Source organism: Atractosteus spatula, chromosome 1, assembly GCF_055471065.1.
Source record: "Atractosteus spatula isolate fAtrSpa1 chromosome 1, fAtrSpa1.hap1, whole genome shotgun sequence".
NCBI classification, from domain to species: Eukaryota; Metazoa; Chordata; class Actinopteri; order Semionotiformes; family Lepisosteidae; genus Atractosteus; species Atractosteus spatula.
The window spans coordinates 27,817,131-27,832,191 of record NC_142706.1 but is presented as its reverse complement, the minus strand read 5'-3'; the positions used below and the strand labels follow the sequence as shown (position 1 = coordinate 27,832,191).

At 36.4% G+C, this 15,061-nt stretch overlaps 1 protein-coding gene across 1 annotated transcript in view; it reads left to right on the top strand.

Annotated features, from left to right (window-relative positions):
* nwd2 (NACHT and WD repeat domain containing 2) overlaps window positions 1–15,061 on the top strand; it is a 196,668-nt gene that overhangs the window by 14,982 nt on the left and 166,625 nt on the right. Inside the window, exon 3 of the mRNA XM_088910798.1 lies at window positions 7,067–7,155. Coding sequence (XP_088766924.1) covers window positions 7,067–7,155 — 89 coding nt within the window. The remainder of the gene's footprint in view (window positions 1–7,066; window positions 7,156–15,061) is intronic.

Sequence of the window (15,061 nt, the reverse complement as noted above, 5' to 3'; positions counted from 1 at the left end):
AACGAACACATTCTACCCGTACATAAGAATATAATATAAATACACCAAGGGATTGGGTTGAGTTCCCATCACAAAAAAATCAGCGAGCCTGCATTACAGCGACCATAGTATGGAGACTAAGACATTTTACGTCTTCCCTTTTACTTTTACTTGTACTTTTCTGTATGTTTATCAATAGTGGGTACTGGCCTAATTCTGCCCTGCACCCGTTGTTACTGTAGGTAACAACGGGTGCACACGGAGGATGTTTCTCCAGATCTCCATGTGCAGAGTTTCTGTGGGGTGTTTGTCCCATTGAGTGTAATCCTGGTCTGTGAGGGGACCCCACACTTCACTGCCGTATAGGGCAATGGGTTGGATTACACTTTCAAATATTTGGAGCCAGATTCTTGTTGGTGGATTGATGTTGATGTTGATGTTGATGTTGATGCCTCCTTCTAAATGCGTAGAAAGCCCTGAGTGCCTTCTCCCTCAGTGCCTTCACTGCCAGGTCAAAACTTCCAGATGAGCTGATGGTATATGTGATACTGTATGTGATATGGCGAGATATGTGTAGCTGGATGAGTGCTCCAATGTGTTGTTGTTAAGTGTGAATTTGTACCTGTTTCCCTGAGGTCTGGCTTTTTTCTGGAAAACCATAACTCTGGTCTTGTCTAGATTGACTGTCAGCGCCCATGTCTGACAGTACTGCTCCAGCAGTGCCAGGTTCTGCTGCAGCCCCTGTTCTGTGGGCGACAGCAGGACCAGGTCATCTGCATAGAGCAGGAACTTGATTTCTGTGTCGTCTACTGTGAGACCATGCAGATTTTACGAAGCAAAGCGAAATATACTGTAGTATAAACTGAGTTGCTTTCCGTTTAGGATAACGACCAGAGTCCCTTATCATAAAACGAGATTTCTAACCATTACCAATTCTGAATACTGTAAGTTTTTACTAGAACCTATTAGTCCTATTGTACCAATATAGAAAAGCACATATTAAATTTGGGAAATTTGGTTTTACTCATATCAACGATGCCCATACTGTTTTCCTCTACAGTATATTAATCTATCATTCTGTCCATCGAAAACCTGTTTATATGTGACCTTTCAGAACACCTATGTTTTCTTCCTAGCACAATTTATGAGCACTCTGTGATTAAATTAATTCTCATTACATTATCATTCTCACTGTGCATAACAAGGAAGATTAATAAACATAAGGTTGTTTAATGACAATCTATTGTATATCTCATGGCTAAATAGTCAAGTCTAGCCAAAAGAGAAAACATCAACTGTATTTAAACTTCAACGAAAGTATTAATGGTTTTTAATTACCATACTTTTAAACATAAAGCAAGCTTCATTAGTAGATGAAATACAAAAACAAAAGCTGTGTTTCCAACTTTCAATGAAATTCACTGCCTGACTGAGGGACCTTACGGAGATGGGTGCATTTATTCTGAAATCATGTAAACCAATATTGTTACACACAGATAGAATTAGAATTGTTGTGCACCTGAATTAAATTAGTTTTGACAAGAAAAAGGCTTGGAATACTTATGCAATCTTGACTTTCCCATTTTTTCTTTTCTGTTAATTACCTAGTTACATCTATCTTTTTATTTTTTGCTTTGAATGTGTGGAGTTGTTACGGATTCGGTAAGTGAAACCGAAACCAGTGAATGAACCCACTTGCAGGAGCTGACAAAGCCTAGCCGTGATCCAAAGAAAGCCGTAGTCGAAGGAACGAGCCGAGAGTCCAGGGGAAACCAGAGATCCAAAAGGGAACGAGTTACCGAAGCCAAAGCGTGATCCGAAACCGTAGACAATAGAGCAATCCGATAGTCCAGGGGAAGCCAGAGATCCAAAACAGAGCGTGAGTAACGAAGCCAAGCCGAGATCCGAAAAACCGTAGTCAAAAGGGGGAAAAACCGTAAACCGAAAACCAAGAAGGACACAAGGTAGAAGTAGGAGTAGCGCAACCAGGAAGCTTGAAAGGAAAACCAATACTGAGCAAGGAGGTAGGGAAAGACAGGTGTTTAAGTAGGATGAGACAGGGGTGTGGTGGTGAATAGGAAAACTGATAGGTAAATTGATGGATAAAGGCTACGCCTACTTCTGCCTCTTCCGTTGCCGGGAGGCAGGGATCATAACAGGAGTAAGTTGTGTATGTACAAATATTAATTGGTACTTCAAAGCCATGATTTCAAGCTTTAAAGTACCATAATGTGAAAACAAGGCCTGAATAATTTTGTGAGAAACTAGATGATTTGTCATTGTTATCAACTTTGGCAAAATTAATTTCAGTCTTGTGAAATGAATAATGGAATAGATGAAAGGTGAATGCTGTTCTGTATTCTCACGTTGCATTGGTTCATCAGTATCTTTTATTCTAAATTTTTATGTATAGTACATAAGAGGTGGTAAATAAGAGGCGGCTATTTGGCTCACTTGGTAGTTAGTAGTTACTTAAAATACAAGATTCACATACATTTCTAGTGCCCTTAACATACTATATACTATATCCAAAAAAAACATTTTTAGACTTACTGATTTCATTCACTTTTTACAAATTTGCTTGTTATAGTAATGCTCACATTGGCTTAAAATGGAATGGAATGGAATAATGGCTGGCTGTGCCGAAAAATAAATAAAAACCAGTTTAACAACTCCTAAGCATACTTAAGCATACTGTGGTTTTTGTTAACTCAAGTTTATCAGTGAAAAGACAACGGGCATTCTCAGAGTAGAACAGGTGTGCCTTCCAATCAAAGACAGTCCCTCTTCCCTCCACGGAAAGACAGACAAATGTTTTCACTGCCTATTCAGTAGCTATTCGGAGGGAAATGCGGTGACGTCACCGCGCAGGCGGGCACCTCCAATGTCAGGCATAAGTGTTAAATATATTTAGCCGAAAAGCTATACAACGCAAGAAATACTGCCCTCCCTCCAAAAGCCCCTTTTTTTGCTTACAGTAGTACTTCTCGCATTAACCATAGTATGGAGACTAAGACTTTTTACATCTTACCTTTTAGCACCCAAACAAATGCAAACGTGTTTTTAATTAAATGCTTTTATTCATTCATAATCTAACTCGCATAACTTCAGGAATGTGAGTCAGATTAAAAATGAATAAAAACATTTTATTAAAAACACGTTTGCGTTTGTCTGGGTGCTGACAAAGTAAAAAACAATTACTTTTTGACAATGAAAAACTGTGTGTGTGTCTCTCTCTGCTGGCGGGCGGGCGGGCGGGCGCGGTGGGATGCAGTACCAGCTGTACAGAAAATTAAAGAGCCCTTTTCCATTCAACATGTCTCTGAGTCACTGTGTCCTATCTTCTGACAGTCGCTGTTGTGAATGTCTGTAGAGTGTATCTTATTTTTAGTATTTTTTATATTATATTCCGTATTAATCAAATTCTAAAAGTATGCTTTTAAATGCGCAGTGACATGGTCAGAAGGAGCAAGGGGCACGTAAAATGTTTCCGAAATAACCACATGTAAGACATGTAAGAAATGTTTAGGGAGAAATGGAATACTGGTGTGTTTTTTTTTCTTCTCAAAGCGCTTTACAGGATAAAAACAACAATAACATGTTGTGATATTTAGAAATATAAAAAATGTCAATATAATGCCAATAATATTAGCTATTTTAGTTTTTCAAAGAAATTTTTATTTGTTAAAAGAAAACTGATGGCGACAGCTGGGTTTGAACACTAAGCCTCAAGTGTAAGAGTCAGTTGCTTAAGCGATCACACCATGGAGGCAGTCATGTGATAAGCACATCTCAATCACATCTCAGCCTTCACTATGTCGTTTTTAAGCCATTTTTTTTACCACGCTTGAATTGAATAAATACAGATTTTCAGTATGGATTACACTTTTCTGAAATGTATTTAAAAAAACTCCCATCTTCTTTAAAACACAATAGGCCAGGAAATGTACGTGGCGCAGACCACGACTTGTGATAATGTTCACAGCCTCCACAGAAAACTACAGTATCAGTGAACTAATTCTCTTTTTTTAAACCTCCGGTTTTTCACTGATGCATACAGTGTACATATACAGTACTACTGTTTGTGTTGCAGTACATGAATATAATTATATCGTTATTAATTTCTTTAGATACGCTATTCCATATTATATTCCCTATTAATCAAATTCTAAAAGTATGCTTGTTTACTCCGATATCGAGCGTATTAGCTGAAAAGCTTAAAACTACCACTTTTTATACACGTTATTTCACATGTTAGTTAAAGACTTTGATGCTTAACATGTTTAGGGAGAAATGGAATACTGGTGTTTTTTTTTTCCTTAAAGTACCGAGACCAGCCATATACAGTTTACATAACACTGTTTGTTTATGTTCAAAAATTAATATAGTTTATGGCCTTCACACGCATTATGCTCCTATTCTTTTTATGCTCAGCTACTAAAATTTCCCTTCAGTAATATAATTCCATATAAATATTCAATACTAAAACGTGCACATTAAAGACATTTAAATGTCACGACCAACCAACGCACCATGAGTGCCCCTGTCGGTCAACCAATCACATACCGCGGTATGACGCGCGATGAAAAGTCATGACGTAGCCAAGTGCCTGTGGTACGTGTTTGTGCCGCACACTTTGGCTGCATCTGTAATATTATAGACCTCTCTTTGGAGGCAAGGTGGCACATTGGATTGCATTTCTGCCCTGTAGAGCTAAAACCATTTCTGGACCTTGGGTGCCATCGGTGTGGAGTTTGTGTGTTCTTCCTGTGTTAACAAGGGTTTTCTCTTGGTGCTGTTTTTCTCCCACAGTGAAAACATTCATAGGTTAATTGGCTTACAGGGAAAATTGTTCCTGTTTGTGTCTGTGTGTGCTCTGAGATGGACTGGTGTCCCATCCAGAGTAAGTGTCCATTGCTATCAGTTCCCATGACATTGTATTGGATAATTCAGTTAGAAATGGGTAGATGAATGTCTTTTTTTTTTGCTGTTTAAATAAAAAAAACAAAACTCAAATTATATAAGTTTTTGTAATAATACTTTGAAAACCAATTATTGGAATTCCCCTTTTGCCAGTCGTTATTTTGGGTTCCTCACCTAAAATCAAACATAATGGGAATGACTGAAATTTAAATTTTATGAGATATTAACACAGTTTATCATATGTTCATAAGCTCCAAAAATCTGTAAATAGAAGTTCAACATTTCAAATAAATGATGGCTATATGGACTCCATTATTTTCTTAATTTCCTACATCTTTGAGCTGCAGCAGTGTTTTTGTATGTGGAGTCAATAGCAGAATTGGTGTCTTGACATTTATGGGAACTGTTCGTATTAGTCTTTGTCAAGTGATTGATAAGTAAGAACAACTCACCTTTACTTGATCTGAGTAATCCACCATTAGATTTATTTTTCTCCTGTGTTTTGTTGCTTTATGATGCATAATGTACCGCAGTGTACTCATAGTGTGTTGCTATGTAAAAATATTTTTACAGCAGTGGATTCTTTAATTAAACAGTACAATGTAGCGCATCTTACAAAACAATAATAAAACAATGCTTAAAAACATTTCTGTAGTGCAGTGTGAAATGCATTTCACATAAACCTGATTGTCAATACATATCAAGTTTTTAAGGATTGAATGTCCATTTCCTATCCATCTTGTAAAAATATCAAATATATTTAAATTATAAATATATTTATATTTACACCTGAAGAAGGCTTCACAGCCGAAACGTTGTGTTTTCTCTCTTTTCTTTTCAGCATGGAATAAACCTATTACTTGTTCCTATATGGTCACATTCACTTTCAATACCCATCTTCTTCAGTATTGTTTTTTAATGTTTGATTTTTATTGGGCATATTTGAATTACAATTTGCAGAAGTGGTAGGGCTGAGTTTACAACAAATTTGAAATAAAAGGGCAAAGAAGTTAAAATAGAAACTACTGCTTAAGTTGGAAAAAAAAATCATCTGGCACTTGTAGTGTTTATGAACCACATTATGATATAAATTTCATGTTCTACATACCTCACTTAGCATCTTATTTTATGTCTCATATGCAAGGCTATTTACTACAGAAGCGCATTGCTGCCACCAAAGAAAAAAAATCCTTGCCCTTATCTCGTAATTATGACAGTTACCTCGTTATTACAAGTTAGTAATTCTTGCGTACTTTATGTGATCATGCGATAATACAACTGTCTTATAATACCCGTATCACTATGTGCGGACTTACAGTTTTAAGCAGTGGAACCGATTGCACATATGACTGTTCATAATGGAACCATCATTGCTTTGATCTCTAAATCCCACAAAACTGGTCCTCATGCTCATAATGAGTCTGTTCATATTTCATTATGGCTAAGCCCCAGTTGAAAGTAAATCCAGACATTGACATGATCATTAAACTGAAAGTGTCAGCCAAGTTCATGGTAGCTTCTTGATGCGTTAAGTGCACGATGTAACTTTGCTAGATACTTTTCTCATCATTATGAGATAAGGGCAATTTTTTTCCCTTGGTGGCAGCAGTGCGCTTCTGTAATTTACCATATCATACATAAGGCAATTTCCAGAGTTCAAGAAGAAAACGGGAGAAGCACAGTTAATGCTGCTTCTTAAGATTTCAGTTTTCTTCATTTGTGGAAATTTCAAAGATGAAGATGCTAGTCTAAAAAAAAAATAGAATAAAGTCCTGTACCCTCACTTTAACATAATCTCAAGGCAAATTATAAACCTCACCACACCCAGGGTATACTCATTGTAAGTCCTTAAATTTCATTATATCCAAGTTAGCATTCTAGAATTTTCATTTTATTCATTCTATGTTGGTTTTGTGGACACAGGAATGAGTGAATCAGTCTAATTAAGTAGACTGATCTGTAGCCCACTGATCCAAAACTCAATTTGCTTGACTAACCTCATGCCTGTAGGTATTTCTAACAACATTAAATCTAAATGAAATTAAAGCAAGTATTAATAATATCACAGCACATTCCTGAATTACATTGTGACTGTTCACAATCACATATTAAACTGCTATTTAATATGCTGCATTTTAACACTTTGTTTTTTTCTGTGTTGCAGACACAGAAGCTGAGAGAAGTGCTTTAAAAGAACATGTGTATCCTAAATTAAGAGAATTCTGCAGGGAAAACTATGGAATTGAGTTCCAGGTATGTGGACTTTTTCATTATTTTTCATGCTTTTGTGAGTCTCGATAAAATCATACACACAGTTCTGAAATTCTGAAATGCAATTGCTGCTACAATGACCTTTTAAAAGTGCCTATTATATTATTGTTCTGTGATCACAGTTTTCTTTATGGACGTTTTAGCACTGTATCTTTCATTTCATTTTCTGTTTGTGGTTTAATATTTGAATAAAATAAAAATAGAACTTTGATCTTGATTGTAGTCATCAAAATTCTAATGAAGATAGAGTGAAATGGATTTGATCTATTTTTGATCTAACCTGACTGTTTCAATGATTGACATAAGGAAGGATGCATTGATTTTACAGTTGAGTACTTCTGTTTAATTCATGGTTTACAAATGCAGCTGTCACGGTACAGTGATTTTAACATCCTAACTACACAATATGAGCAGTACAATGTACTTTCATTACAGCTTGTTAAGTGTTTTCTACATCTTGCAGATCTACTTCACCTGACCCGCATCAGTCTCTCTAGTTAAGGCATAGCTTGGTTCACAAGGAGTTAACATGTTTATTATGATGTTCTGTAGCAGTGCATCATGGATTATGCTTTATTAATTTTTCTTCAGGAAAGTTGATGTGACTTGTATATAGACCTGTTATCAGAGTAATGTCTGTACAGTCTGTGACTCAGTGTTGTGCTGTGAAATAAATGGTTAATAACAAAAACAAAACCTCCATGGTCCCCTGCAGTAAGTTATCACAGCCTTAGTTCTCATGTGTCTCATGGCTAAGATAAGAAAACAAATTATAAGGAAGACAACTAGAAAAAAATGGCAGGAGTAAGAGAGTTAGTTGAGTGGGTATACACTCGTCTGCTATTACTATACTCTAATTTATTGCAGTACAATAGTGCAGCATTTCTAATGGTAATTAAAACAGTTTAAAATTTAAAATGCACTCTACTAAGAATGAAAAAACAAACTCTAGTACAGGGTATTTTATAATTTAAAAAAAACGTATTGTTTGCACAATCTGAATTATTGATGGAAGACGATCCTTTCCAGTTTCCAGAGTTTCCAGTACTCACTTTTATTAAAAATACTTAGAAAACCAATGTTTTTTAAAGCTATGCCTGAAATAGTTAACAGTTATCACAAGACAATGGAAATGCTATGGAGATTTTTTATTGATATTTATTATTTTTTCAAATACAACATACCTCACATGCAATAATGTGACTCATATCGCATAAAAAGTTATAAATGTGTTTATTAATAGTAATAATACTATTTAGCATCTCTTTTTCATGAAAAGTACAGTTTTAAGTTATCCAGTTAAAACAACTCAAGTTTAAACAATTTGACTAAGAGTTTACACCAAACTTCAGTAGGCAGGAGTATCAAGCATCAAATCCTTCATTTATGAAAAACCTTGGCAAAAAATGTGTGTATCTTAATCTAGTGACCATGAATTATGAGGATAAAATTTGTTGTAATTGCGAGGAGCTATGTTGTAGCTGTCACGATTGTAGTCCCTCCCCCTTAAGGGCGCTCCGGCTCTTTCACTTCCGTGTTGATTTTGTGCACCTGCTCCCTGTTCCTGCCTCCCTACTTAAACCAGACGCTCCAGATCCCAGGCTCGCTTGGTACGGGAACCAATGCAGAGCCCGGAACAGAGTGAGCGTCTGGCTTAAGTAGGTAGACAGGAACATGGAGCAGGTGCACAAAAGCCGGAGCGCCCTTAAGGGAGAGGGACTACAATTGTGACAGTAGCCTCTGCAAAAGCAAGGGAAGATGCCTGACAAAGAATCGCCGCTACATTTAATGTGAAAGTTAATTGTGAAATAAAATGAAATCTCAAGATAAAACAAAAAAAAAGTCACACTAGCACACCTGTTTTGGAATGACCTAATTTACATTATGGCATTGAAGTGGAGCTCCTCTTAAAATATTATGTAGTTATGCAATATTGATTTTATGCAGAAGTAATTTATTTATTTACGGTAGCTGTATCACAATGGGAGGACCTGGCAGAAGATTAAGACACAATATAAGAGTATCACCAGAGGGACTGTACAATACAGTGTAGTTCAATCCTCTGAATGAAAAATGTTGAGTAATTTTAGCCAAGACGAAACATGAGTAAGATTGAAGGAGGACTGGAGGAAGAATAATCATTATCATCAATACAATTAAAATGTATTCCTTTAATAGCATATTGTCTGTTTTCCCCACATTTTTGTGTTATGAATCAAGTAGTATACAGATGCAGCCATTCAAAGTGCGCGTTACAGACACGTACTGTAGGTGGCGTCGCGCATTGTGACGCAAGATGACGCGAGGCACCGCAGTACGTGATTGGTTGACCGACAGGGGCACTCGTGGTCCATTGGTCTGTCGTAGAAACACTTACAGTAAACGTCTTTGCTGTGCCCGTTGTAGATATTGAATTTTACCACTGAAAGGAAATCTTAGTAGCTGAGCATAAAAAGAATAGGAGCATACTGTAACGCGTGTGAAGGCCATAAATGATATTAATTTTGGAACATAAACATACAGTATATGGCTGGTCTTGGTACTTTAAAGAAAAAATACACACCAGTATTCCATTTCTCCCTAAACATTTTAAGCATCGAAGTCTTTAACTAAAGAGATACCGGAGTCAACAGGCATACTTTTAGAATTTGATTAAAAGGGAATATAATATTGAATCGCGTATATATTTTATGAAAGCAAGATTGCTCAACTGGACAAAAGTACACAACCTACCTTTATCAGAAATATTTATGCATCAAAGCCTTTACCGAAGATATTACTAATAGTATTAATAATGAATGACTGTGGACAAGCTGTATACTCAAAGTATAATTTCTTTAGCACATTTGTACAAGCACTTGGAATCTGTCCAAGCCATACTTTGTCAGGCATTTTGTTTTACTTCAACGGGCATAAAAACTCCCTTGCTTTTAACAGGGCGTTTCATAATTTCTAACTACGAAAATGATTTAAAATGCGACACTTATCATTCAACTAGAGCTCAAAACATCACAAGGATCCTCAAGAGCACAGCAAAGACTGTATTAAAAGATACTTGTATGAGATACATGAGAATCCAGGCTTTTTTTATCAATGCTTTCTTTTCCGTATACCAGATTTTATGGAACCACTTCAGAAGGGTGTCAGCCAGTCAGATTCCAGGAATCGGTACTTTAAAGGAAAAATACACACCGGTATTCCATTTCTCCCTAAACATTTCAAGCATCGAAGTATTTAACTAGCATGTGAAATAGCATGTGAAAAAGTGGTAGTTTTAAGCTTTTCCGCTAATATAATATGGAATCGCGTATCTAAAGAATTTAATAACGATATGATTATATTCGTGTACTGCGACAGGGCTGTGTAGGGCTGTTTCGCCTCCCTGTTCATGCGAGTTGTCTTGTAGCCTACTGGTCTACGTGCCTGATTAACAACTTGCAGGTTGTGTGTTCAAATCCAGCTGGTGCTGGACTTTTCTTTTAACAAACATTTCTTCGAAAAAATAGAATAGCGATATTATGGACAATCAATTGACTTTTATATTTCAAAATATCGCAACATGATCGATTCTAAGTCATTTTTGATAACAATGAATAGTCACCTTCTTCCCTTCTGACAACGGTCCCTGCTTCTGCTTCCTGCTTCTATTGTTTGTGTGTGTAATAGAGTAAATTTTTATAGAGAAATGGAGGCTGGACAGTATGCGATACAATATAAACATTTATATTGATTTAAATCGTGTTTTGATTTAAATCGCAAACGCGTGTTTAATTATATGTGTTTTTTTAATCATAATCAGGCTAATGCAACATAAATTGATACAGTATCTCTGTCTTATTTTTAGTAAATAAAGTGCATTTTTGCACACTATATGTGCAAACGTTTTATGATATGTCGCTGTTGTGAATGTCTGTGGACATGTGCTGGCTGGATAGGAGGCTCCACTGTACACAGAGAGCTTAGAAGACAAAGATATCAATTTATTTTAGTCAAAAATTTATATATCACCTTTAAAAGTGGAATCTCAAAGCAAAGTAAATACCCAACACTGATTGAACCCATCTCCCATGCTAATAAAACACCTTGAATTGAATTGAATTGAGGGAAAGAGGGGGGGAGGACGCGCGGCAAATAAGATACACTCCACAGGCATCCACAACAGCAACATATGAAACGTTTGCACATATAGTTAAGTTATTACTGGGTTTTCAAAGTCGGGAGACATTAGAGGCTTGCCACACCCGGACTGTTAAACCAACGCATTAGCACGTCAAAGCCCATTGAGGACCCGGGCGCAATAATTGTTTTGTCCGTTGATTTACTGATCTGCATTAATTATGGAAATCGAGTTCCTGCTCTGTGCAGACGACCTGGTCCCGCTGTCGCCCACAGAACAGAGGCTGCGCCAGAACCTGGCACTGCTGGAGCAGCACTGTCAGACCTGGGTGCCGACAGTCAATCTGGACAAGACCAGTTATGGTTTTCCAGAAAAAAAGCCAGACCCCAGGGAAACAGCTACAAATTCACACTTAACAACACATTAACACCTAACAACGGGGGCAGGGACGAATTAGGCCAGTACCCACTATTGTTAAACATACAGAAAAGGATATTAAAGTATTGAATATTAGTATTGGCTTTAGTATTAGCCATACAGAACATTAAAGTGCCCCTTTTCCATTCAGCGGGTGCCTGAGCCGCTGTGTCCTATCTTCTGACAGTCGCCGTTGTGAACAAACATTTCTTTGAAAAAATGAGACGTTTCCCTTGGTCAGAGATATAAATATATAATATATAAATAAATTAAATTTAACTAACATGAAATAGCGTGTGAAAAAGTGGTAGTTTAAGCTTTTCTGCTAATATAATATGGAATCGCGTATCTAAAGAATTTAATAACGATATGATTATATTCGTGTACTGCGACAGGGCTGTGTAGGGCTGTTTCGCCTGTCTCTTCATGCGACTGTACCAGGAAGAGGATTTCTTTCTATTCGAAACGTGTATTTTAAAAGTTTAAGAAGTAAAAACCTTACAGCGTACACAGATTTCTAAACTGATCAGGATCGTTATCTTTGTCTTATGCATAATAATGTTCACCGCTCTGTCCAGCAAATTAATAATAAACTTTATTTTCTATAGCGTTTTAAACGAATAAGTAATTAGATTGCTCATAAACCTAATCACTTGCTTTTTCTTTTTATTTAGGCTCAGATTTCAACTATAGATCGTATTATTAATAACCATAATAACAACCAACCAACAAAAACAACCATATAAACATAATACCAACCAAAAACATAGATAACGACCACAATACAAAATCAAATATATCAAACCATTATACTCTCGCAAATTCCTCCAATTATCATAATCCCGCCCCTTATGCAAAACCAAACCCTCCTCCCATCCCAGTTTCTCCTCTTTGTCATAAACAGAATCCACCTCAGTTTTCAACATAAAGCCTTGCTGCTTCCTGGGTTTTTGAGGGGGGGAGGTGTCTTTCGCTGGAAATCTCGCCTGCTTCTACTTTACGAGTACAACCCCTCTCTGCAGGAGTGCTGGCTGTGACGAATTAAACCGGTTTCACAAGTATTTTTAAAGTAGGAAGTACAGTGTTAACTGGTAGCTGGGCACCTCAATTAAGTCGCTTTAACATGCTAATGCATTGATGTAACAGTCCGGGAGTGGCAAGCTTCTAATGTCAACTCGACTCGATTGGAAGACAATGAACGTATTTTAGCCCTAAATGAATTAATAGCAAACATGGTTTACATAAAATACATTTTTCCAAGAAAGTTTATAATAATGCGATCTATAGTTGAAATCTGAGCCTAAATATAAAGGAAAAGCATTTTCAGAGAGCAATCACGCTGTGTTTATGTAGAAAAAGCGATTAGGTTTATGAGCAATCTAATTACCTATTCGCCTAAAACGCTATATAAAATAAAGTTTATTTAGAGATGAATGATCAGTGTCGCAGTTTAAATAATTTTCGTAGGAGGGCTTGGACAGATTCCAAGTGCATTTTTGCAATTTACGTTGTAATACAGTTTAGAATACAGTTAGTCTAAGCTTTATCAGCTTTATTTATGGGTTGCAATTTAGAAAAAGTCAAAAACCGCACTCAAAATGCAATTCAGAGCTTTCTGGCAAGGGGAGACACCCAAATTATAATGTAACATGCCACTGTTTGTGCATTAACAAAGTTATACTGCAATTTTCCTTAGATACGCGATTAAAAAAAATAAATTTTTTGAATCCCCGGCAGAACACACTCCATAAGAATCAGCGCTTTTATACAGTATATCGCCTTTAAACACATATATTTAAACATGCGTTTACGATTTAAATCAAAACGCGATTCAAATCAATATAAATGTTTATTTTGTAACGCATAGGTGACTATTCATTGTTATTAAAAAGACTTAAATTCGATCATGTTGTGATATTTAGAAATATAAATTTGTTTGGTGCGAGTGAGGTTTTATTTAATCTCTGACCAAGGGAAACGTTTCATTTTTTCAAAGAAATGTTTGTTAAAAAATAAAGTGATACTGTACAGTAGTTCCATGGGATTCAATCACAGACCATGTGACATGGGAGTCAGGAAACTAACACACAGCGCCACCAGATTTGATAACGCTAAAAAAACGCTATAAAATAATGTGACTAGGCACAGAACAAGTTTACAGCACAGTACAATAATAAATGCTGACCATGACTTTAGAAGCATAAATTACCTTACACTCAATTTAAACACAAGCTGTCTTTAGCCCTCTAAGCTGGTTCATACAGAAATGTAGAGATCCAGGCTCAGAACACACAGCTTCATTAGCGAATACATATGCAGGACAACTAGAGAAGACGTTTTACAGAGGATGGATTTTTAGAAACATCCCATCAGTGACATCACTGAAGTCAACTCCTACTGTGGGTAACTGTCGTGTGGATAGTTTCACAAGAATCAGACAAAGGTTTAAGCATCGCTTGTTCTAGATAAAACTCCAAAAAAAAACAACAACCCATAATGTACTTCTTTGCGGCTCTGTTTGCCCAAATCATATATTCACAACGTTAAATTAGAAAATAATATTACGTAACCAAAATCCGCAATATGGAAACAGAACCTGTGTAATTGTTGACAGATGATGTTCTCGTAACATTTTTACAAGACAAACTACAACATTTAAAAAATGACTTGTATGTACAGGTACTTGATATCTCTAATCAATCCACGGCGATATAGTTAAAGCAGTCCCCGCACAAAACGAAACTAAAACGCCCTGGGCATACCGTTTCGCGCTTCTGATCAGTTGCTCAAAAGTAATTTGACCGTATGAAATGCATAATATAAACCTAGAAACATATACAGTACGTGAGCAGTACTTACGTAGTATCGGTGTCAAGACATACCTCTCAAATACTGTAAATCAAGTTAAAAATATCTCAAGACCAATTCTGGTCATAATGAAACCATGTTTCGTGTATGTTTTCTTTAAAGTACCGAGACCAGCCATAAACTGTATGTTTATGTTCCAAAATTAATATCGTTTATGGCCTTCACACGCGTTGCAGTATGCTCCTATTCTTTTTATGCTCAGGCACTAAGATTTCCCTTCAGTGGTAAAATTCCATATGAATATTCAATACTTAAACGGGCACAGTTAAGACATTAAATATACATATACATACTGTATACAGTACAGTTTGCATAGGGTAATATGTTTATGTTCCTAAATCAATCTCTTTTATGAGCATGTGTAAGGCATGGTGAATCGATTCTCAAAAATTACTGTACTTTGCATGATTGGAAAAAAATGCATGATTGCGAAATGCTGTGGTGTTACTTTTACAAAGACGGTCAATGAAAAAAAGAATGTGGACC